General features: G+C 37.8%; 1 protein-coding gene across 5 annotated transcripts; it reads right to left on the reverse strand.

Annotated features, from left to right (window-relative positions):
* Nucleotides 1-1,646: 1,646 nt before the first annotated feature.
* LOC133882808 (cysteine synthase, chloroplastic/chromoplastic-like) lies at nt 1,647-24,077 on the reverse strand. Of its 5 annotated transcripts, none has more exons than XM_062322060.1 (11): nt 23,954-24,077; nt 23,446-23,757; nt 17,049-17,158; nt 16,184-16,241; nt 14,923-15,186; nt 5,531-5,668; nt 5,254-5,305; nt 5,061-5,140; nt 4,072-4,131; nt 3,064-3,144; nt 1,647-2,067 (listed from the first exon to the last, which is right to left on the reverse strand). In XM_062322060.1, exons 2-11 carry the CDS (start codon nt 23,704-23,706, stop codon nt 1,975-1,977), a joined length of 1,197 nt encoding a protein of 398 aa, XP_062178044.1. In that variant the 5' UTR covers nt 23,707-23,757; nt 23,954-24,077; the 3' UTR covers nt 1,647-1,974. The 5 variants fall into 5 exon arrangements, with proteins under 5 accessions (XP_062178044.1, XP_062178032.1, XP_062178018.1 ...); XM_062322048.1 differs by having other exon boundaries at nt 23,446-23,787; nt 23,954-24,073; XM_062322034.1 differs by having other exon boundaries at nt 23,446-23,787; nt 23,928-24,069.
* Nucleotides 24,078-25,870: the final 1,793 nt, after the last annotated feature.

Raw genomic sequence — 25,870 nt, forward strand, 5'->3', positions numbered from 1 at the left:
TATTCACAACATTTTACTAGTAATTACTATTGGATCATTTAATTAACCCTCCTCAAATTCAAAATACAATGAAGAATGTTAATCCAAATTTGCATTTTACTTTTGAGTGTGGACATAGAAAAGTTTCAATTCATATCGAGACGGAACCAAAAACTCTTACGGGCAAGGCCGGAGGCCAAAAAAATTTCTTGGTAGAAACAAATAAGCTAAATTTTTATTTTTTACTTTATAATTTTTGTTTAGGAAAAAAAAAATTGTGATATACAAGACACTAATTGATTGGCGCCCTTTTTTTTTTTTTTTTTTTTTTTTTTTGTGAATAGCGTCCTTTAAAAAATTGTCTTAAAATGTCGATTTTTTTATTTTTATTTTATTTTTTGGTAGTGAAACCGAATAAAAATTCAAACAGTTGAGTTCACAAACACGATTAGTTTCCCTACACATGCTTTGTTTGTTGGAAAATTATTTAAAATATTTAATAAATTCTAACATGCTTATTGCCTATGGAGTCCCAAGCGACACTTGAGGGAGCAAAAGTGTTCCTATCTTTATCTCCTGTCTGCCTTTTAATCACCAAAGACTCAAACAAGATGCTTTCTCATTGACATTCCTTCGAGTCTTTTTTCTTTTTATTAATTTTTTATTTTATTTTTTTTATAATTTTTGAGCCATATAAAAATAAAAAGAATGGAGTTTGTTGGTATTGGAACGTAAACAAATAGTGCTTATGCTTGCATGCTTGGAATCCACAAGAGCAAAGTGGTTTTGTCATGCTTAAAAAGCTGAGAATATATAAACACACACAAAAACTAACCATCTGCTTTAAGTAATGATTACAAACCAGTCATGATAAAGTCTGAACAATATTTTCTTAATTACTCTTGGTTTAATGGTTCCCATCCCTTCTTTATCAGTTTAGGTTGGGGACCTCCACCCTTTTGAAGGCCTATGGCTATATATACATCAATTTTATTTGTTCAAAAGCTAACATTAGGCATGTGATTATAGACTTTAGTTTGTTAAGTATGATTATCAAATCCTACATGTGAGTGCAGCTCCTAGTCTACAACAACTGAGAACCATATGAATGAGATTATAATTTATGTGGTTTAAGCTCCACTTCCACTTCCCTTTTCCTTTCGCCTTTCGTTTTGTTTTTATCATAATGAATAAAACTGCTCTTCACACTCATTTATTACTCATTTCACATCGGACGACGTAACGTGTTTTAAGTGACTTTTCATGTCAGCCACTTCAAAAAAAACAAAAGAAAAGCCACTTAAAATAAGCCACGTCAGATAATTAAACTGTGATTAGGTCAAATTAATTGATTTTAGTTTGTAGGAAGAGAATAATAAGACCAGCAAATTGATTGATGCTTTTTAGATGAGGGCCAAACCATTTCTATATATGCATTTGATTAGTATTTTAATTCTCTCTCTCTCTTAATAAGGAGAAATTATGAAAACAAAGTTTTAACCTTTTGGAAAGAGACCATTAAGCATAGGAATTAGGAAACCAAGGGGAATCCACCAAGTTCAAAACTCCATGTGAAAAGGAATCGTTTTTGCTGGGAAAAAGAAGTGTACTTTTTCAATTCACACCACCACCCATGGTCTTCCTTTCACTATAACATCGGGAACACCTTTGGAAAGAATTCTAGTTTAATTTCCATCTAGAAAGAAACGTGAAATTGCTTTTACATTTTAATAAATAAATAAATAAATAAAAACTTGGGAAACGAAAGATACCCTTAAACACCATGGGAACGTGAAGAGTGAAAATCAGCTCAACTACTTGCACCCTTAAACACCACCATTTACTGGAGAAAGAAAGAAAAAACGAAAAAAGACAAAGACAACTTGCATGTTTTTCGTACCATGTTGGAGCCATGTTGTAAAGACCCAGATCCTAGCACGGTACACACGAATGCAAAAATACATTGAAACAATACTATTCTTAACAGCGCTTCATTCATGGCTCGGGTTGCATTTTCTCGCATTCTTCCCGGATTGACTGGAAAAGAACAGAGGATAGATATCGCTCGCCGAAGCTGGGAAACACAATCTACAAGCATTTTGAATTCTCAAATGAGTCCATAGCTAAGGTCAAAAAAACTAAAGTTATTTATAATAGCTCACTACATATATATATTTTAACAGCATATTCCACAACATATATAGCTTCAAGTCACAAGTGCCAGAAAGAGAACAAAGAATCTAACATAGTTGTCCAAACTACAAATTCCACACTTCATGATTTGTTATTGAGGATTTAAGCGTTTGTTTGACAATGCTTTTTAGAATATGTTTTTTGCTTTTTGGTTGTGATGTGATATAAAAGTAAAAGTAGTTTTTGAGATCCTAAAAGGTGTTGCCAAACGAGCCCATAGGGCTCACAACAAACAGTTCAAGAGGTGGTGATGATGGGAACCACAGTTTCTGGAACCAACTAAAATGCTTTAATTAAGGGGTCCACAGTCTTAAAATACTTCTCCTTCATTGGAGACCAAGTCTATAGGAAATTTATGTGTTGGATGGCTGGACTGCCGAACTTCAGTCTGCCAATCAGAACGTTAAGTACTTTATTGGTTTGAGCAGTACCATAAAAGCAAGGTCAAATCCAAAGACCAGAATGGATTCATATATGACTGCTCTAGTTTTGGCCCAACACAACCAAAAGCAGACCATTAATATGCATTGAAGTAATAATGAAGATAATGATAAAATAAATAGGGCAACTATCAGTGAAGTACACCACCAATTGGTTTACCTTTAATCAAATAGCTTATTGCAAAGCCCACCTCTCCCCACAAATTCAGAAAAAAAAAAAAAAAAAAATCACTGTAATATTAAGATTGTCTTAGTATGCCTTGTTACTTATTACCTGCCAATTTATTGATTCTACCAAACCCTTTAACCATTGAAGTTGGTTTTAATTCTCAGATTGATGCTATAATTCTCCACAGAAGGCACCTCTCTTCTTTCTAGTGCTGCAGCTCACTCAAGATGGATTGAATTTCTCACCAGTTTTTTCATTGTTAGGATGAAAAAAGGGACATACCGCAATGAGCTTCCCCGCATTCTCAGGTCTCTTCCCAACCTTCAGTGCGGCAGCAGCTGCCGCTCCAGAGGAGATGCCCACCTGATTAGTAAGGAAACCATGTGAGAAAAGAAGAATAATATAGCATACACATACATGCATAAATACTCCACACCCACACACATATATTCATATAAATGTATGTAACGTATGTACACAAGTGTATCTGTATGTGTGTGTGTGTGTGTGTGTGTGTGTGTGTGTGTGTGAGAGAGAGAGAGAGAGAGAGAGAGAGAGAGAGAGAGAGAGAGAGAGATTTTTTCCAGCTTTTTCCAATTTTTTTTCTTTTTTTTTTAATCACTAAAAAATTCCTAACCCGCACAAATCTCACACTCATGTAGATCGAACCCCAAACCTCCTCCCTTAATGGAGGGAGGGGGATGGGAGGTTGAAGCCAAGGGGAAGTACAAAAAGAGAAGATGATTGAACACAATTCAAATATATCATAAAGATCTTATGCCCTCATCAACTAGAAGAAGAAAAAGCATATTGGCAGCATGCCACTACTTCTGATCACTATGAATCACTATGAGTCACTATGAGTGGGAACGTCCTGATAGACGCACAATCCAACTGCGTGAGACTAAAGAACATGGTAAAAAGCAATCTATTGCCGCCTTAATTGACTTTCAAGTTCTGTTGGTTCCTTTCTGATTAACTAAATAATATCATAAAGCAGATGTAGCATCTTGCTTGTTGAAATTTCATGGCTAAATATAACTGATCTCTTGAGTGTTTACAGAAGAAAAAGCATTTGTCTAATCGATGAGAAAACCTCAGAGGAAAGACTATCTGTTCAATCATTTTGTTCTGCTTTCATCTCTCTTTCTCTTGTTATAATTAAGCCATTCTAGTGCATCCAAGTGAATGCAGAGAGGTATGCGTATACTATACACCAGGGCATACTGTCCCAATTGGGTTCCATCTCAAATTTTAAAATGGCTGAAAATACAAATAAAAAGCACTAACCAACAAGCCTTCCTGGAGTGCTAGTTGCTTTGCAGTTTCAACAGCTTCATCACTAGATATCTGCAAAAATAACAGCATGTGAGAACTTAGTAATGGTAAACACACAAAAGGAAGAGTTGACGTTTATGACAACTACTAACCAAAGAACTATAATTCAAATGACACTTCCTGCCCTTGTAAGAATAAGGTGGAGGATGAAGTCGTAAGTTCAAAACTCACTGGGTATGTGTGTAGCTTACCAATTAAAAAAAAAAAAAAAAAAAAAAAAGGAAAATTACTTAAGAAACACTAGTGCCTACACATTGTGCATGTGCTCACTAATTGCAAACGCATGTTTTACCCAGTGGACCATTGAACCAAAAGATAAGGCAAGCAAGGCATTGAAGCAACAGGTCTAAGCAGTTTTTTTTCCTTGAAGATTACTGTAGCAAGAATGTACTAAAGAAAATCAACATGCTTGTGTATGACTAGAGATGACCTATGTTCATGCATAGGCACATGTACTGCACTAATAAAGGTCGCTGAGAGATTCTCATTAGACATCTCCAGTCTTAATTAGCACTTGGAAAATGGTCATATTTATGCTAATTTAGGCCGCATTACATAGCAGCAACAAAGATAATGATCCATCTATATTATGATCCATTAATACAAATATTACTATGTTCTGAAATTTAGCATCTACAATTACCACAATCCCAAGTAAATAAGTAATGAACCTAATTCCACTTAACTAGTTCTTCGCTGATCACTTAGCAAAGAATTTATTGTCATAATGATACAAAGATGCAAGATTAACAAAATCCCATGTTAACATAATCAAAATTTGTGCTGCCTAAATCAGTGAAAGTCCCACTACTTTGTCTTGGGGTGGTCGGTCATCCATGACATGAGGAGATTCCAAAACCTACTAGGGAATAAAGTAGAAGAAAAACAGAAATAATCAAGTTGAAGGCAATATGGTATAACATAAGAAGTTAACACTTGACCTCTATGACTTCGTCAACCACTTCTCGATCCAAATTCCTGGGTACAAAACCAGCTCCAATTCCTTGAATCTTGTGAGGACCTGCATTCAAATGGTAATAGCATAACAAGTCAAATAATTTAAAAAATAAAAAATAAAACCCTTAAAAATATATAAGATTTAACTGAAATAGTCAGAATTATTTGTTGTCTTACCAGGCTTTCCACCTGAAAGTATGTTGCTTTCTAAAGGTTCTATACCAATGACCTGATACATCATGAGTCAAACCGGACTGCTCAAATAAAATATAAATAAAGGTAAAAGATGACAGCCCTTTCTTTGAAAACATTTTTCTTATCGCTAAGGGAAATCATATGCCAGGAAAGCATGAAACTCCCCATCCCTCTTCATAGGACATGTTGTAAGAGCAATTTGGTCAGTCAGCACATGAACATAAGACAGATGGCCGAAATGGTTTGACAAAAATTTTACCTTTATTTTGGGATTTTTCTGTTTAAGGAACCGACCAACACCAGAAATGGTTCCACCAGTTCCGATGCCTGCTATAAATATATCCACCTTGCCTCTTGTATCTTCCCAGATTTCTGGACCAGTTGTGTCATAGTGTACCTGCACATAGAACACAATAACTCCCACATTTATATCTCACTGTATCAAAGCCAACATGCTACTAAAACAAGATCTCCAGGCCAAAGCATTATCCTAATAATACAATCCTACCTACACAACTACAGAAATTCTATAGGACTAAAAAACTTCTCAGAAAAAGTCTCAAATTTGAGTACATACTCACAAATCCTTAATATAACATCAGTCTCATATCTGGGCATCAACCCCAATAGTTTGCTCTCATCTTAAACAGTTTCGACATAATTAATGTCATTATCATCAACGTCGCTATTATATATTTTTTAAGTAATATTCCTTGTATACTTTCTGTGTACCTAGGGCGCCTTACGCTTTTTATATACATCTTGATTACCGATCAAAAAAAATATTTTATAAGTAATAAATTAATCGTAATTATCATCATCGTCATTACCGTTAAGTGATTGAGAACAAAATATCCAAGACAAATATAATGAGGAAAACTTAAGGCTTAGTTATCACTGGCTGCCATCTAGAACTGGGCCCTTGACCATTCTACATGTGCCAGGAGTTGTTTTACAACGCTATCTAGACAATCCATATTTCAGGTCCACAACACTATAGCCAGATGACCCCATGATCTTGATAGGCAAGAATATATTATACATAGGATGTAAGGTGATTTCTTGTTGATTGATGGAACACTTTCTACCAACTGGGTGAAGATCAACAAGCACATTGTCCAATTTTATAAAGAGATGTATACTGAGCAATTTAGCTAGCGGCCTTTGTTGGATGGCCTTCCCTTTGATTCTATTGGGGAGGCTGAGGCTATATGGCTGGAGAGAGAATTTGAGGAAAGGAGGTGTCGGAGGTAGTGAAAGCAATGAAGGGTGACAAGTCGCTAGGCCTTGACGGCTTCTCTATGGCATTCTTCCATGCTTGTTGGGATGCGTTAAAAGAAGACATTATGAAGGCGTTTCGTGACTTCCACATTAGAGGTAAGTTTGAAAGGAGCCTCAATGCTACATTCATCATCCTCATTCCGAAGATTCCAGGGGTTGTTGATCCCAAAGCCTTTCACTCAATTAAACCTTGTGAGTGGCATTTACAAAAAAAAAAAATTGATAAGTAATTGTAACTCAGTTCATTAAAAGCGGAGAGGGGCGCAACCCTTATACATGGAAAGTATACAAGAGAGCCCCTAAATGGGACGAGAAGAGAATAAATTTAAAAAGTCCACAAAAGTAAAAGCATTCAAGCAATGATGGGGCGCTATCCAAATATACAACATATTAAGTAAACACTTCCTTAGCTCCACCATTGATGTCTCTACATCTTCAAAAAGCCGCGCATTTCGTTCCCTCCAAATACACCACAATAAACACAATGGAGCTAACCGCCAAACTTCTTTATCACGACCATACCCAACCGACACGCCCTAACTAGTCAACACCTCCAACACCGTTCGTGGCATCACCCACTCTACCCCAAATAGGACGAAAATGTAACTCCAAAGATCCCGGGCAACTTCCCAGTGAAGCAACAAATAATCAATAAACTCTCCATTCTTCTTACACATACAACACCACTCAATCACTATGATATTCCTTTTACGCAAGTTATCATGCGTCAAAATTTTACCCAAAGCTGCTGACCAAATAAAAAAAACCACCCTAGTCAGAGCCTTAACACGCCAAATACTCTTTCCATGGAAAAGATGGGCCCTTTCTTCTAATCAGTACTTCATAATAGGAGCTCACCTCAAAAAAACCCTTTTTAGAAGGGTTCCAAACTAACATGTCGCCCTCTCCATATCAAACATAAGAGGAGTAAATCCGATCGAAGAAAGAAAGAACCATCTCTATCTCCCAATCCTGGATTTCTTGTAAAAAGAACATTTCATTGAATAACTCCGTTATGAACGACCAGGTTATTATCCACCATCGCATCTTTGTTCCTCGCAATACTAAACAAAACTGGAAAGCACTGCTTCAAAGAACTATCCCCACACCACCAATCATGCCAGAAACTAATAAATGACCCATCCCCCACCTCAAAACGAACAAAATTATAAAACTTCTCCCATCCCCTCCTAATATGTTTCCACACACCCACTCCATAAGAACCCAACACCTCTTTCGAACACCACCCACCCTTTAGGCTCTCAAATTTTGCGTCAATCACCAATCGCCATAAAGCCTCTCTCTCCCTACCATATCTCCACAACCATTTACCCAGAAGAGCTTGATTAAACTGGATGAAGTTGTGAACTCCCAACCTACCTGAATGCAAAGGAGTACATATCCTGTTCCATTTCACTAAATGAAATTTGGCCTCATCTCCAATACCACCCCAAAGAAAAGCCTTATGAATCTTATCAAGACAATTAGCTACCCTCACTGGAATAGGAAACAGCGACAAGAGATATGTAGGAAGATTGGAGAACGTACTTTTAATAAGAGTCAGCTGCCCACCCTCAGACAAATTTAAACGCTTCCATCCAGCCAACCTCCTTTCCATTTTCTCAACAACACCATTCCAAATGGACACGGATTTGTAAGAAGCTCCCAATGGCAAACACAAGTATGTCAAAGGCAAAGAAGCGACCCGACAACCAAGTAGGTGAGCCAACCTATCGACATCCTCTACCGCACCGATAGGAACAACTTCTGATTTTCCTAAGTTAATCTTTAAGCCCGAAACTGCCTCAAAACATAGAAAAATACACCTCAGATGTCGAATCTGATCTTCCTGCGTGCCACAAAAAATCAACATGTCATCAGCGAACAGTAAATGATTCACAACTAAAGACTCGGACTCCCTGGATCCCACTGCAAACCCTGTCAAATTGCCCTGATCCAAAGCGGCAATCAGCATCCGGCTCAAAGCCTCCATAACCACAACAAAAAAAGAGAAAGAGGATCTCCTTGTCGCAAACCACAAGAGCTATAAAAGAAACCTGACGGGGTTCCATTCGCAAGAATAGAAAATCTCACCGTAGAGATACAAAAACGTATCCAAGCCCTCCATTTTTCCCCAAAACCACAACGGTGCAACAAATATAGCAAAAAGTCACAATTCACATGATCATAAGCCTTCTCCAGATCCAACTTACACAACAGCCCAGGGTCCCCCGATCGAATTTGACTATCCACACATTCGTTTGCAATAAGCACAAAGTCTGAAATTTGTCGACCACCAATAAACGCATTCTGAGTGTTGGAGATAATCTTGCCCAAAACTGATTTAAATCTGTTCGCAAGGACCTTTGAAATAATCTTGTAAATCCCCCCTACCAAACTAATAGGGCGAAAATCTCTCACATCCATGGCACCAGTCTTCTTAGGAATCAAGGAGACAAAAGTAGCATCAAAGCTCTTTTCAAACTTGCCTCGAGCATGAAATTCTGCAAAAACATCCATAATGTCAGATTTTAAAAAATCCCAACACTTCTGAAAGAAAGCCAAAGTGAATCTGTCAGGACCCAGCGCCTTATCTCCATTCAAATCCCTGATCACATCCCACACCTCCTTCTCCTCAAACGCTCTTTCTAGCCAACTGCTCTCATCCGCATCAATGGATAAAAAAGATAAGCCCTCCACCCTAGGCCGCCAAGAACAATTCTCAAAGTACAAATTGTTGTAATATTAAACTATATGCTCCTTAATCTCCGCAAGATTCTTGGAGATTGTACCGTTAATACTCAAAGAATCCACTTGATTGAATTTACGATGTGAGTTGGCCACCCTGTGAAAAAAGTTTGTGTTCTTGTCCCCCTCCTTCAACCACAAAGCTCTAGATTTTTGCCTCCAACTCATTTCCCCAAAGAGAAGAGTCTTCTCCAGCTCTCTCAACATATCTACCTTACGAACTTTTTCATCCTCCTCTAGGAAACGGCATTCTTCAATTAACTCCAACTCTCGAATACCCTCCAATAATTCTTTCTTCTTCTTCCCTATATCACCAAACACTTCTTCATTCCATTTCTTCAAATCAAACTCCAAAGCCTTCAATTTATTAGCCAAAAAGAAACTTGGCAAACCAGAAAACTCATAAGACATCCACCACTTTTTAACATGCTCAACAAAACCCTCGTATTTCAGCCACATGTTCTCAAACTTAAAATACATGTTTCCCCCTTTTGTTGTCCCACAATCCAATAACAAAAGAAAATGATTGGAGAGAAGTCTTGTCAATCTCCTCTATGACACTTCAGGAAAGCATTCCTCCCACTCCGGAGAAACTAAGAACCTATCGATTCTAGCCATATTTGATCTTCCTGATTATTAGACCAAGTAAACTAGCCATCTTCAAGGGGTAGGTCCACCAAATTATGCATGAAAATGAAGTCTGAAAACTCTTCCATAGCTACAAAGTAGCCAGCACCACTAGATCTCTCACTAGGGAAACGAACCACATTAAAATCCCCCCCAATACACCAAGGCATCTCCCACCAACTCATCAATCCAGCTAATTCAGCCCACAAATCCCTCCTCTCCCTATCATCATTAGGACCATAAACCCCCCCAAAAGCCCAAACTACATTATCTCCAGTGTTGCGCAAAGAACAAGCAACGATGTATCTACCTATACATTCCTCCACTTTCTCCACCACCCTTCTATCCCACATTAACAAAATCTCACCCGACGCTCCATTGGCACCCAAATAGCACCAATCAACATGATAGCAACCCCATAAACTCCACACCACCTCCCTTGAGATAACTGTCATCTTTGTCTCCACCAAGCATACAATATCCGCCTTCCAATCCCTTAGAAGCCCTCTAATCTCCAATCTTTTCTCAATCGCATTAAGCCCTCTAACGTTCCTCATTAATATTTTAGGCGTCATATAAGCGAGATGGACCCCTACCCTTATGCCTGCCTCTAACATAATGATCCCCTTTCTTCTCATAGATAATAGACCAAGCCAACCTATTTAATTCCCTCTGCCCTTTCACCCCTTGTGAAGACAAATAATTAGTCTTAGGATTTGCCAAGGAGAGGTCTCTGGCAGCTTCAACCTCCTCAAACAAAGCCAACAATCTGTCCTCGAATCGACCACAAGATAGCCCAAGCATTTACAAAATTATTACTAAGATTTTGCCAAACAGGCTAAAAATAGTGTTGGAGAAAATTATTTATAAGCCGCAAAGTGCCTTCATCCAGGGTAGACAGATCTTAGATCCTATTCTTATTGCCAATGAATGTCTTGATAGTAAAATAAGATATGGGGAGTCGGGTGTACTTAGCAAGCTGAACTTTAAAAAAACCTATGATCATGTTAATTGGGATTTTCTTATCTACATGCTGAGGAGATGTGGTTTTGGGGGAAAGCGGTGCTCTTGGACAGCTCATTGTATTTCTACGATGTAGTTCTCAGTTTTGGTGAACGGCACTCCCACGAGTTTTTTTAGTAGCTCCTGCGGCTTGAGACAAGGGGACCCTCTATCCCCTCTATTGTTTGTCATTGTGATGGAGGCTGAGTAGGATGATTTATGCTGCCGTGAGTGGAGGGACTATTATCTGGCTTCTCGATGGGGACAGGGATTGATATCTCCTATCTTTTATTTGCTTATGATACTCTGATTTTCAGCAAGGCTGACCCTGATCATCTACGACATATGTGGTGCTTGCTTTTATGTTTTGAAGCTGTCTCGAGCTTGAAGATTAATTTGGCTAAGTCAATTTTGGCTCTCTTGGGTGATGATGTTGACGTGGATGGATTGGCAAGTATTATGGGCTATGGGGTTTTCTCTCTGCCTCTAAAGTATCTTGGTCTTCCATTGGGGGCCTCCTATATAAGGTCAAGTCTATTTGGAACAACATTATTAAAAAGATAGAGCGTCGCTTGGCTAGTTGGAAAATGATGTATCTGTCTAAGGGTGGTAGAATTACCCTTATAGAGACTACACTTTTCAATTTACCTACGTATTTCGTGTCCCCATTTCCTCTTCTTGCAGATTGCAAACCATATCGAGACTTCAACATGATTTCCTATGGAGTGGGCTAGGTGAAGAGTTCGAATATCACCTAATAAGCTAGTCCAAGGCTTGTTCACCGATCTCTAAAGGAGGGTTGGGGGTCCAGAACTTGTTGATGTTCAATCAAGCTCTCTTAGGAAAATAGCTATGGCGCTATGTGTAACACCATGGTCCCATATTGAAAACAGATGAATGGCTTACATAGAGTGATTGGTTTATAAGAGATAGTTATGAGTGCTAAGTCCTACATTGCCGAGTTACTAGGTGAAAGTGTGAAACTACGCTTTATAATGAATTCTAAGAAAGCTCCAAATTGACTAGTCCTTTTTGGGTAATAGTACAGATGTGGTTAGCGTTTTTCTCTGTGACGTTATAAATGGTATCAGGGCCACCTAGTAACGCAAGGCCATATGGTACTGGAGCGCTGCATGACGTGGCCCTAACGAGGACGTCAGGGGTTTAAGGGGGAGTTTGTAACACCCTGGTCCCATATTGGGAAGAGATGAATATCTCACATAGAGTGAGTGGTTTATAAGAGATAGTCATGAGTGGTAAGTCTCACATTGCCTAGTTACTAGGTGAAACTTGGCTTTATAATGAATTTTAGAAAAGCTTCAAATTGACTAGTCCTTTTGAGGTGATAGTGCATATGTGGCTAGTATTTTTTCCTGTGTCGTTACACTATGCACATGAGAGAGACTTGGTAGAGAGTGGTGGTAGACTCTAAATTTGGCAATTCGTGGGGAGGGTGATGTTCTAATGAGCCTCTTGGGACGTATGGGGTGGGTTTATGGAAGAATATTAGGAGTTGGAGGAAGTTGTCTAACGGTACCAAATTTGATGTGGGAGATGGCTCCAAAGTTAATTTCTGGCATGATCTGTTGTGTGGAGATATGGCTCTTAAGTATGCCTTTCTATATTTATTTGTCACTGCGTGTGCGAAGTATGCTTCTGTTGCGGCTCACTTGGAGTTTTCAAATGGCTCCAATGGTAAGCTTTGTTAGAGCAGCTCATGACTGGGAGGTGGATGTCTTTGCCTTTTTCTTCAAGGTGTTGTATTCAACTAGCGTGAGACGGAAAGGTGAAGACAAGCTTTGGTGGATCCCCTCCAAAAGAGGTTTGTTCATTGTTAGATCCTTCTACAATGTCTTGATTCGCAATGATGGCTTACATTTCCCTTGGAAAAGTGTTTGGCAGACTAAAGTTCCTTTGAGGGCAGCTTTTTTTGCTTGATCGATGGTCCTAGAAATATCCTTACTATGGATAATCCGAGGAAACAGCATGTCAGTGTAGTTGATAGGTGTTGTATGTGTAAAAAGAATGAGGAGTCTGTGGGTTCTTCTCTATTGTGAGGTTTGTTGGTACCTTGAGGGATGTTTTCTTCGGTCGATTTGGATAGTCTTAGGTTATGCCTAGACGAGTAGTCGACTTATATGCATGTTGGTGGATTGTCGGGAGCGCTCGAAGTGTTGTTGTGTCGAAGATGGTGCCTTTATGCCTCTTGTTGTATCTATAGAGGAAAATGAATGATATAAGTTTTGAGGACTGTGAGAAGACTTTAGAGGAGATTAAGTCATTATTTTTCTATAATTTGTATATTTGGGCAGTCATATTTGTTTATCCTTTGGTGATTAGTTACCATGATTTTCTTGTTCTCTTTCTCCTTCTAGTTAAGTGTTTTCTCATGTATATTTCTTATGTACCTGGTGCGCCTTACACTTTTAATGATATCTTAAATACTTATAAAAAGAAAAAAAAAAAAGGGTGTAAGGTGATTGAAATAATCACATCAGTACAAGCCATGGAGAACTCTTAGATGGCTCCTCACAGCTATTCTGTTAATTAAATGCATCTGCACAATATTATTCTGTGTCAATGCAAGTGCTCTGTTTCTGCTAAATGTTTCAGTAAATGGCCACACTTTGCACTGCAGGTTCTTTAATTGGAAAATATAGCTAAAGCATAAATGTTAATACAACAGTAGTAATGAATATAAACTGAGAAAATGCAGGAAAGTTTGTTGCAAAACGCATAAGCCCCATTTCTACCATAGTTACAGGTGGATGTAAATCCTGATCTTTGACATGAGTTAAGTGAATTTATTAGAAAGGGAAAGATATTGTAGATGTCTTTACAGTTTAACCTTTTATCAAATCACTCTCCAAGGTTTAAAATTTTTAAATCACTCCTTAAGTTATACTCCAGTATCAAATTGCTCCTTCCATACACTTGCCATTAGGGTTTTTAATTGAAATTGTGACATATAGGCATAAGACCACATTAGACCCAATGAAATAGCTCCACGTGTATAGAAGTGCCACCTCATCTTGAAACATGGCAAAAAAAAACCCCAAAGAAAAAAAAATATTAAAAAAAAAAAAAAAAAAAAAAAAAAGGAAAGAGAAAGTGATCCGACTATTGGAGGTGGCACGCGGCCACCACTCTTTTCTTTTTTTTTTTATTTTTTTTTTTTTTTTTTTTTGGGGGGTGGGTTGGTTTTCTTTCTTTCTTTCTTTCTGTCTATCCTCTTTTATTCTTTCGCCATGTGTCAAGCTAAAATGGCACTTCTTTACACATTGAGCTATTTTATTGGGTCTAATGCAGTCTTCTAACCTGTGTCACAATTTCCATTAAAAATCCTAACAGCAAATGTACATAAGGGGTAGCCATGAGCCACCCCAACAGAGAGGGTGGATGTGCAGCCATCCCCTCCCTCCTCTCTTTTTTTCCTCTTTTTTTCCTCTTTTTTTTTTTGCCATATGTCAAGTTAAGCTGGCATTTGTCCATGTTGAGCTATTTTATTGGGTTTGACTTATGCCTACATATCACAATTTCTGCTAAAAACCCTATTGGCAAGTGTATGGAGGGAGCAATTTGATAACAAGCATACCTTAAGAAGTGATTTGATAAATTTTAAACCATAGAGAGTGATTTGATAAAAGGTTAAACTCCATAACCTCTACAGTATTTTTCCCTAATCAAAAAGCATGCGCCTGTTAGGACTGCAAATTTCTTAATTTTAAACATAACATAATTATAATTAGAAGATATGCATGATCAGTAGCATTGCAAGAGAACTTCATCAGATGAGACATGAGTCCAATTTCAATCAAATTGTGGGCATATCTGGCATTGTCCCACAATGACACAAGTCTCCTCATGCTTTACGGTTGGTTTACAATGATTCCATGACACTAGATATCGGTAGAATGCAATGACAGAGAAGAAGTATATCCTAAGATAATTATGAGGTGCAACAAGTCATGAGTGGATACTGTGGCCACATACCTTAGGATTAGCAGGATTGTCAAATTGTTGAAGCATGTAGGCATTGGGTGTTCTTTTCAAAATCTCTTCAGCTTTTTGAACTGCTCCCTTCATGCCCTTTGCTGAATCAGTCAATACAAGCTCAGCCCCAAACGCTTTTAGAAGAACCCTTCTTTCCAAACTCATTGATGCTGGCATTGTCAAGATGAGTTTATATCCTTTTGAAGCTGCAATAAATGCAAGACCAATGCCTGTGTTTCCACTTGTAGGTTCCACAAGAATACTCTACAAAATACATGAAAGAAACAGCTCTCTCAGAATGACTCCGGACGTTATGCAGGAGCAACTAAATGAAGCTCCAGTTTAATCCGCCCATCAGAATGAGAGCCACAAAATAATATGGATAGTGATTTGTTTTAGTCATCTCATGGAGGCTCCAGCAAAAATAGCAGACATTTGAGTCAGTTAAAATTTACAGATAAAAGACAACTACAACATATGAACTCAATTACTCAATCCACGACAGAAGGCTTTATATTTCACAACGATCAAAGCCCCTACAATTTCATGTCACCACCATTGCAACTATTGCATGCTATGGGCCATTGCCAACTGGTTCGATTAATTTTAAGAAGTTGGTGATACAAACCTTGTTTACGTGGAGAGTGACGCTATAGTCTATGCCTGACTGTTCTTATTCTGATTTTTTAGATTTGTCTGCTTCTTTCTCTTTAAATTAGGGGTATCATGTATACATCCTGTGTACTTTGAGCTGCACCTCTCTGCGCTTTTTTGCAATATACTTTACTTATCAAGAAAAAAAAAACTGTCAGACAACTTTCCTGCACACCTGGAGTAGATGAATACATGATGAATCCAATTACTGGCTTGAAATATAAGGGTGACACAGGCCGCATTATAATTATGACAAAAGGCATGCATTAAGGCCCACTTCCCGCTACAGGATAGGCCAACCATAAATTGACCCTCACTAAAAAAGTTCAAGGTCTGACGGTGCACCATAACTCTAGCTTAAGGCACAATACTCCTATAGAAACATACTAAAATGGCATTACATTGATCTGGGTATTCATGCTTACAAGAAATTGCATACAGAGATAATTTTCATCAAGGTGGCCAATCAGGCTACCTTGTTTACGAGGAGTCAAATTTCTGGCTAAAGTGTCCAAATGGCAAAAGCCATAAGGTAATGCTGCGTATATAGTAAGTGCATATTACAATTCCATTCAAAGCGCAGAACAGTTGTATCTACGCCCCTTACCTTTCCAGGTGTTATTACTCCTTTTTGTTCAGCCTCAGCTATCATACTGTAACCTATCCTGCAGCCAAATATCAGAATATTTAATTAGAACAATAAACATCATTGTCCAAGTCTAGTCCCAAGAATTTTAAGGACAGATACTAGGAAATTAGCTTTTCATATGGATAAAACTATCCTCACAGTATAGGAAACACCTTTTTGACCTTAGACATGACATATGAGTCATAAATCACTACAACTGGACATATTAACTGTCTAAATTGTGAACTTGTTAGGACAGAAAGCTAGATTTTACTCGCTGAAGAAATGACCTTTCAGAAAAACCTGCATGATGAGATAGTACGGACAATCTGACATATGGAGGGTGTTTGGCAAACATTTCCAACTCCCCCTCTATTTTTTTCACTTTTCCCAAAAAAATCAAATCCAAAACATTCTCTCTTTTTTTCACTTATTATATCACATCAATAATTTTTTATTACTATTCAAATAAAAAAAACCCACTACAAAACAAAACTTTTTCACTTTTCTATAAAACAATTCCAAACTTTTATATACTTTATATCACATCAATCACTTTTTACTACTATTCAAACTTTTTACTACAAAAATTCCTCAATCACAAATGTTTGCCAAACACACCCATGGACTCCCTGGAACTCCAAAAAAGCTTCAAGTGTCCATAGAAAAGAATCAAAAAGCAGTGTGTATTAGTAATAGGCTAATAGCATTTATAAGTCCACCTAATTCCAAAAGTGGGTCATTCAGATTGTCAGTTCTATCTTCACGCTTCAACACCATGAATACTAACTACAAGATGCACATACATTTTTAAACCCTAAAGTCGCATTTTTATCTTTCTCACCTGTCCTTGACACTACAACATGGCTCCATGATCTCAAGCTTGGCAGCAACATTTGCTACAGACCCCTTTACAATGTTATTCAGGTAAACCATAGGGGTTTTTCCTATAAGCTGTGTCACAAAGCAACCAATACAACAAATAAGTAAGAGATTAAAGTATGCCACAGTGCTTTTATAGATGGATATAGGTTATGCATAAAAGAAGGCACATAGCTTTACATATAGCAACAGCTCAAGTTTTGGACCTTGACAGAAAACTATTGCCTGCAACTAATGGAATTTATTTGACCACCTTAAAGTGGGAGATTGTAATTCATCCCTGCTACATTGCAGTGTAACGTGGAGTATAGGTGTACTCAAGAACTAGATGCACCAAGATCAGCATGAATAATGTCAAGACAACTCAATTTGGCCATGATTAAAGGTGTCGACATTCCATAGAATATCAATACACTTCTTCTCGATGGCTAATGATATGAGTACACTTGATTCCGGGATCAACATTTCAGGCCAAAGAAATATGGTCATCGTACTAGCACAAAACCCAAAATCTAAATGTTGTGAGTAGCAAATTCCTTATTACCTTGATGTTAAGACAGAGAATTGAGAGAACAAATTCTAATTTTGAGACGTGTGGGAAGCTAACATGACAAGCATTCTACTCTGCAAACAGATAATCATACTCAGAATTTTTATTTTTATTTTTATATATTTATTTATTTATTTATGACGAGGAACCCCTCCAAGGCAAGGCCACTTCGGGTACCCATCCATGTCAGGTAAACCTCGGACCTGTGTAAAGCGCCCCCTCCATACGGATCGGGTAATACTCCAGCTTCGCCGGCGGGCTGGCCTCAAGAAATTGTGTATACCCAAGGGAATTCGAACCTTAGACCCGATGGGACTACCACAAAGACCAAGGCCCTTACCACTTGAGCCAACCCCTTGGGGTTAACATACTTAGAAATATTTTAGTTTCGCACCTCCATTAATTTACAGAATTTTGAAAATTTGCAGGTTAATAATACAAGATGAGCTCCTTAACAATATTCACGAGTAGCAAAGAAATTTAAAAATGAAAAATGATCCAATAATTATAATGTGATTTATCACTTCTAAGTGGTAAATCTCTGAAACTCATATTTTTTCAAATTGGATCAGTTGCAAGTAAGTGAAACAATGTACTCTGTGACAATTGATCCAAAAGTTCCTCACTGAGAACAACCATTGACAGCTTAAATAAAAAATTTTGGTAAGTAAGCGTTGAGAACTTATATAAAATAACAAAAGTCATTGAAAGATGCTCAAACTTGATGATCCCAATATTATTCATGGATTAATTTAAACTAAAGTAGCTCAATCAGTCAAGAGGTTACCTTATCACCTGTTAACACAAGGTATCCAAAACAGATAAAGTAATCAAAATTCTGAAAAGTTCATGTTCATTGTAGTAAAATCTTTTGTTTCTCTTAAGTACAGATTTTTAATGACAATTTCCTTCAGTACAAATTATTATTTTTCCTCTTAACAAAGTAATAATTTCACAACTAGTGTCAATTTTATTGATGAAAGAAACCCACTTCAGTCCTTCCAAGTTCAGTCTTAAAGTGCAATTGTACCTAAGCAACACTAGGCTGGATCAAAAATTGATACTCAAAATTTTTTGACATTATACGTTAAAGGAATAATCCACTCAGAAGTTTCCATTATAATAGCAAACCTTATATGCAAGTGTGAAGCCACAGAAAAGATTGCGTGAATATTTTAAAAGTTCAAACAAGCTTTCTTCTAAATGTTCCACTTTATTATATTCTAGAATTCACTTTTGAATTTAAAAGCTTTGTACTGACCCCTTCCCATCATTCTCGAAAACACATAATAGCATCACCAGATTACTACTTTCTTTTTAACATTTTGATTAATAAGTTATATCATTGGGTCTTAAATCCACAACTTCCCCCTTCAACCCATTCTTACAGGGGAGGAGATCCCATTGGCTGAACTACTTGTTAAAAAATAAAATCAATAAGCACATTTCACCTAGGAAAAAATAAATAAATAAAATAAAATAAAATTGAAAACTACAAAGAACCTATATCTTCGTTCCGTAGTTAGTTATTGAACCCAAAAATCCTACACGAAGTAAGAGTTTGACCAGATCAACAATTACACAAAGCACCCAGATCTTATTGACCTACATATTTCTCTTTTCTTTTTCTTTTTTTTTTTTTTTTTTTAAATTATGAATACAACTACATCGCATTATTTTTCAAGAATCAAATAATAAAAATAATTGGACCCACTTCATTATCCCACCAATTAACCCAGAAATGGTCAATTTGCCTCACCAAAAATATAATAAAGTAACATAACAACTCACTCTTTTTATTGGTTCGGAATAACAATTAACTCAAAATGATTTAAAGAGCTGTAATTTTCATCCTTATTCACCAATAGGTTGACCTCCAACAAGCTAGCATAATCACATTAAGAGTTGACCTTATCAACAGTCACAAAAGTACAAAGAAGATTCGAGGAAATATATGAATTTCCTTTTAAGTTACCTCTTCTAGTCATGAATGTGTTAAACATCGGCCAATTTCCATATTCCCAACAAATCAAAACGACCCACTTCATGATTTCCGTTAATTATCAGGGGAAAAATTTAATAGTCGGACATGGGTGAAAATTTACATCAATACTGAAATTTTCTAATAAACTAATTCATAAATATATAATCTTTAACATGAATTGTTAATGTTAGAGTATCTCCTGCAGTTCTGCAGTTGCAGGTGCCCATATTGTGCCCATACTGCACAAGTACATTTGTAGATGACTTTACAAGATACACATGGTTGTACCGTTTGCATAACAAATATGATGCTTGATCTTTGTCAAATTTAAAACGCTGATGGAAACTCAATTCTGTCATAAGATCCAAGGTTTGCAATCTGATGATGGGGGGGAGTTCACTTCTCTTCGGTTTCAAGCTTTCCTATCTCAAAATGGGATTATTCATAGGAAATCCTGCCCCCACACCTCTCAGCAAAATGGCCTAGCTGAGAGGAAACTAGATATATTCTGGAAACTGGCCTTTTACCTTGCTCCGCACTCAAGATTATCCAATAAGTATTGGGTGGATGCTTTCCTAACATTTGTCTATATCACAAACCGCTTGCCTACACCATTTCTCAATCATTGCTCTCCCTACACTGCCAACAAGTTGGAATATAGGTCAAAACCATGCATCTTTCTAGGCTATAGTTATGTTGGCTATCGCTGCTTAGACCCCCTCACTAACAAAGTATACCTCTCACAGCATGTTTTTTATGAACACTCATTTCCTGCTAAGGATCATGCTCAACTTCACCTACCAACCAAGATCAATGCTACGTCTGACTCTTTCTTCACAATTCCGGTAAGTAATACTCTACCTCAGTCTACTTTGATTTCTGATTCACCTGCTTCTGCTGCTGAATCTGTTTTGGAGTCCCTTGAATCCACACCTACTTCATTATCTAACTCACAAACTGGTGATTCCACCCTTCATCAACCAAGTGATTTCTGATTCACCTGCTTCTGCTGCTGAATCTGTCTACATGTTACCCCTACAGTCTCATCTACCCCCACTCCTCTCCCTCCCATCCCATCCCATCCACTGATACTACTGCCCCCATTGACTCGTCACTTATGCATGCTCATCCAATGACTACCAGATCTCATACTGGTTCTCTGAAACCCAAGTTATTCACTAAATACCAGTTATATTACACCACACACACCATCCCCTCAAGGGTCTCTTAGCCATATCTCCTGTCACTGAACCAACTTGCTACTCGAAAGCAACAATTGACTCCCGCTGGAAAACTGCTATGAATCAAGAGTACGAGGCTCTAATCACCAATGGAACATGGACCCTCTGTCCCCGACCTCTCAAGCATAATGTGATTCGAAACAAGTGTGTTTACAAGATCAAGAAACATTCTGATGGCATTCAAGGCTAAACTAGTGGCAAAGGGTTTTGAGCAACAAAGTGGCATTGATTACACTGACACATTCAGCCATGTCATCAAATCTTCCACTGTCAGAATTGTGTTGGCTATGGCAGTGACTTTTAATTGGCCCTTAAGGCAATTGGATGTCTCCAATGCCTTCCTTCATGGCTCCCTAATGGAATAAGTTTATATGGAACAACCACAAGGCTTTATCAGCAAGGAACAACCTCACTATGTCTGTTAGCCTCTTCTTCGGCGTGGCTTCCTTCTCCAAAGTGGCGCAACCCTTCCTCCGTCAGAAGTAGGTGGGTCTCCCTCTCTTTAGTCCAGTTTGTGCTTAGGTGCCCTGCCCTCCTTTGTTGTCTTTCTCAAAGGTGGATGAATCTACTAGAGGAGGTGGTTTCAAAGAGATTGATGGTCCTCCCGGGGCAGTGATTGATCTTAGCTTCTGTTTTCAAACTTTGGGGGTCTCCCACGAGGGGAATGTGAAGGGATTTTTAGACTTTATGGCTCAAATTGATGTGGAGCAGCGTCAAGAGGCTCCAGTCTCCACTTCTAAGTTTAAAGGGAGTCGTGAAGTGAAGAACTTAGAATGCTTGATTAATTATGATGTCAAGGGTTTTGGTTCAAGCCGAGGCAAGGCAAGAGGGCCACTAATGTGATGTAACAGTCTCTGAGATTTGTGGGCTGGTTTTGTTGGGGTGTTTGGGTTTCCTCTTGTTTTTTGGATTTTTTCGGGTGTTTTTCCTCTCTTCCCTCTTTTACCTGTTTTGGTGCCCTTTTTGTATACTTTATGTATGCTTAAGAGACCCTTTACGCTTTTTATAAACTTCTTGGCTATCTTATCAAAAAATAATGTGTCTAAATTACACAAGTCCATCTACGGACTTAAACAAGCCCCTAGAGCTTGGTTCCATTGTCTTTCCACTACTTTGCTTGAACTAGGCTTTACAGCTTCCTTGGTGGACAACTCTCTCTTCACTTTCATCCAAGACAACATTGAAGTGTTTATGTTAATTTATGTAGATGAAATCATTGTTACTAGCACCCATTTATCTGTTATTAGTACTTTGATTATTCAGTTGCAGTCTAAGTTCCCCATCAAGGATCTAGGTTGCCTTCTTCCTTGGTATCCAAGTTACACAATTAGCAAACTCTCTCCATTTGTGTCAAGCCAAATACATTGAGGAGCTGCTCCATCGTACCTGCATGCTAGGTGCTAAACCTGCAACTTCTCCATGCTCTGCTGACTCCAAACTCTCTAAACTCGATGGAGACCCTCTTCTAGACTTCACAGAATACCGACAGGTTGTTGGTGCACTCCTCTACTGCACTCTCACTAGCCCAGAACTTGCCTACTCTGGTAACCAACTATGCCAGCACATGCACTCCCCATCCACCACACATTGGTCAGCTGCCAAGTGTGTCCTACGCTATCTCAAACACACTATTGATCATGGGTTGCTATATACTCCTGGAACTCTCTAGTTGCAAGCCTTCTGTGATTCTGACTGGGCTGAAAACCCGAATGACTGTCGCTCGGCTTCTGTTTTTGGTGTGTACCTAGGCAATTGTTTGGTCTCTTGGAGTGCTAAGAAACAGGTTGTCGTGTCTCGATCCAGCACTGAGGCAAAGTACTGCTCCATGTCTCTCACCACTGCTGACTTGTTTTGACTACGCATGCTCTTCAAAGAACTCTGCATTCCCCTCACTTCACCCCCAGTGTTATGGTGTGACAATATCAGTTCTCTAGCCCTTGCCTCCAACCCGATCTACCATGCTCGCACCAAACACATCGAAATTGACTACTATTTTATCTGAGAGAAGGTCGTCAATGGCGACATTCTCATCCAATTCCTTTCCACTCACGACCAGGTGGCTGACATCTTCACCAAGGATCGCAAGTCATCTCCATACTACAGATCCTATGACTAAACTGCAAGTCATGCTCACACTACCTCAACCATACTGCATATCCCATGAAAACATGAAATACTGCAGTAACATGAACATCTCTGTAATTAATAGTTCATTGTTTTACTCATGTAAATCTCTGTATATAATGGTGCATTGTTCACCTCAGTAAAAAGTTAAGAAATCTCAATATAGTGTTGTGAACTTCTTCATGAATAACTATTCACCGACACTGAGACATCCACTAAGCAGCAAAAACCAATCGAAATTCTCCAACTCACTCAAATTTCAGTAATGTAAAAACAACCCAACTACATAATTCCCACAAATAATCCTAAAAGCAACATGATTATCTCGCATAAGTAATATAATTCTCAGAAGCAGCCAACTCCAACTAAAATGACCAAGAAACCAAAACGACCCACTTCACAATCCTCAAAATTATCCTTAAAAAGAACAAGAAAAAGAAGAAAATGAATTGTAACTGACCTGAGTGACATCCTCGGCTATGTTGAGACCTTCAATCTCTGTCGGGGGCTTCACAGACACTGCCTTGCACACGACAGAGCAACCTGAAGACAGCCTCCTGCTCGAACAATTCTTGTTCCTCAACCTCAAAGAATTGGTTGTACCCACCCAGGCTTGTTTCAAAGTCCGAGAAGAGTCGGCAAAGAGCTCAGATTTGGAGTTGCATAGAGAAGATGTCAGCGGATTGATCAGAGAAGCAGAAGCAGAAGCAGCAGCCGCCATTGTTTGTCAGCACTAAGTTTACTTTCTTCTGGGGTTTTGCCTTGGCGTCTCCTGTTAAGGATGATTTTTTATTTTCTTTTTCTGAACGAGGAAAAACGAAAAAAAATAAAAAATCAAGGACCCTTAAATTACTATCTAATTAACAATATCTCAAAACTTTAATAACTTGCAACAATATTTCTCAAATTACTAAAAAATGCCAATGTACTCTAATGACAAACTTTGAATGTTGCTGTTTTGGACCTACAATGGCCCCACGTCCGTCGTCCGCTGAGCTAAGCCAGCAAACCTGCAAAGGAAAGTACACGATCAGCGCTTGCCAGTGATGCCTCTCCGACGCTAAGTCAAGATGGGTCTCCAAAAGGAAAAATTAGGGTATAGCTGTTGGGACAGGTACCTCATCACTTTTATATGCCAGCTCCCCTTTTCTTCTGGCCCTTTCTGTCCCTTCGTAGGCCCGTTTGGCATTTAGCAACCCTTCCCGTATTTAAGGGAAAATTCTTTTTAGTGGTACTAAAAGTAATTGACGTTATATAAATTAGAAATGATTTTTATAAAAAAATATATATATATTATATTGTAGTTATTTTTTTTATTTAAATAGTAATAAAAAAAATTTTATGTGATATAAAAAATAAAAAATAAAATTATAATGTTTTGAAATTAATTTTTTTTTAGAGAAATGAAAATAAGAGAATGAGAGGGGAAGGAGTTGCCAAACATAAGGCACCTAGCACATCTTATTCTCTCTCCTGGTCGTTAGGTGTGAAGATCTTCTACGTGTTAGAGGAATCTTCGAATGGTACTCTTGAATCCATGTAACTGATAGGATATTGACTTGGTTCCGAGGCTATTTGGCTGATGGGATGTATAACTAGTTCGGAGGTTGTCCATGATCCAGGCTTGGCAGCCGAGCCGAGGACTGTAAGTTTGTTCATTCATTCATGTGCTTTTTAAGCTAACTTGTCGACTGCAAGCCCCTCGGGCCTTGAACACTTTAAGTAAGCCGAAGGCTTTGGGGCTTGATATGACTTTTTAGAGGTTGTCGAGCGAGCTGAAAGCTCTTGGGGCTTGAGTGTTCCCTAGGCCCTACATTCGATCATATATATATATATTAAAAAAATTGGACATCCAAACCGGAAAAATATATATATATTTTCAAGATTAGAAATCATTTACCAATAAATAATTTAAAATATAAAACATTAATAATAAGATTAATCCTTAGTAAACTCACATTTTGGGTTGACTTCTTGAGCTTTTAAATTTGAATTTGAACTTCTCAAGATTATAGCAGATTTGAAATGAATCATTTCATTTGTTTTTCGTCCAATAAAACGTCTGATAAGTCACGATATTAAATTGTCTCGTATTTAACGACACATCGCTTAACACATTAGCATTCATTTTATGAAATCGATCCCGCTTGTCACGCTCTACATGTAAACCCCAAACGTGCAAAGTAAATCTAGTAATCACTTGAAGTTTTATTATGAAAATCGAAGAGAAATAGAAATATCTGAAAATGGTTTCTCACAAAAGCATGATGTGATTACCTCATACTAAAGTCCTATCTACTAAAAAAACAGCAAACTTGTTGGAGAAAAAATAAATAAAAAAGGCTGCTGAATTCTCTTAATTCTCTCTCATAACATTTAGTTATTCTGAGATGTGACTGGCAAAATAGCAAGTCCAGTCTATTTAAACTTGGTCGTCTCATTACGGTTGTCAACATGTCACTCTCCCTTCAATTATTAGATCAACTAATTTTATTCTTTTTTTATTTATTATTTTTTAAAAAAATAAAAATAAAAAAAATGCCCCAATCATTGTCTATTATATGAAATCAGACAACAACAAAAAAATTGGAAAGCAAATAAATGCCGGCCAGATTCAATGAACTGCTTCACGTTCTCACGTCATGGAATGGAATGGAATCACGTACTCTTTATTTATTAAACAAATCGACAATGAAATGCGAAAACTGAAAACAAGTCAACTTCCAATTTAATGACCTATCCTAGTAAATTTTAAGTCACTTTTAAAACCTCAATGAGTTATTTTGCAACACAGTCATTAAAAAATTCCCTCTTTTTAACAATTAAGTCTTTATTTTTTATTATTACTATTTATTCAAAATAAGTCATTCCATCGACTTATTATC

Source organism: Alnus glutinosa, chromosome 1, assembly GCF_958979055.1.
Source record: "Alnus glutinosa chromosome 1, dhAlnGlut1.1, whole genome shotgun sequence".
NCBI lineage: Eukaryota > Viridiplantae > Streptophyta > Magnoliopsida > Fagales > Betulaceae > Alnus > Alnus glutinosa.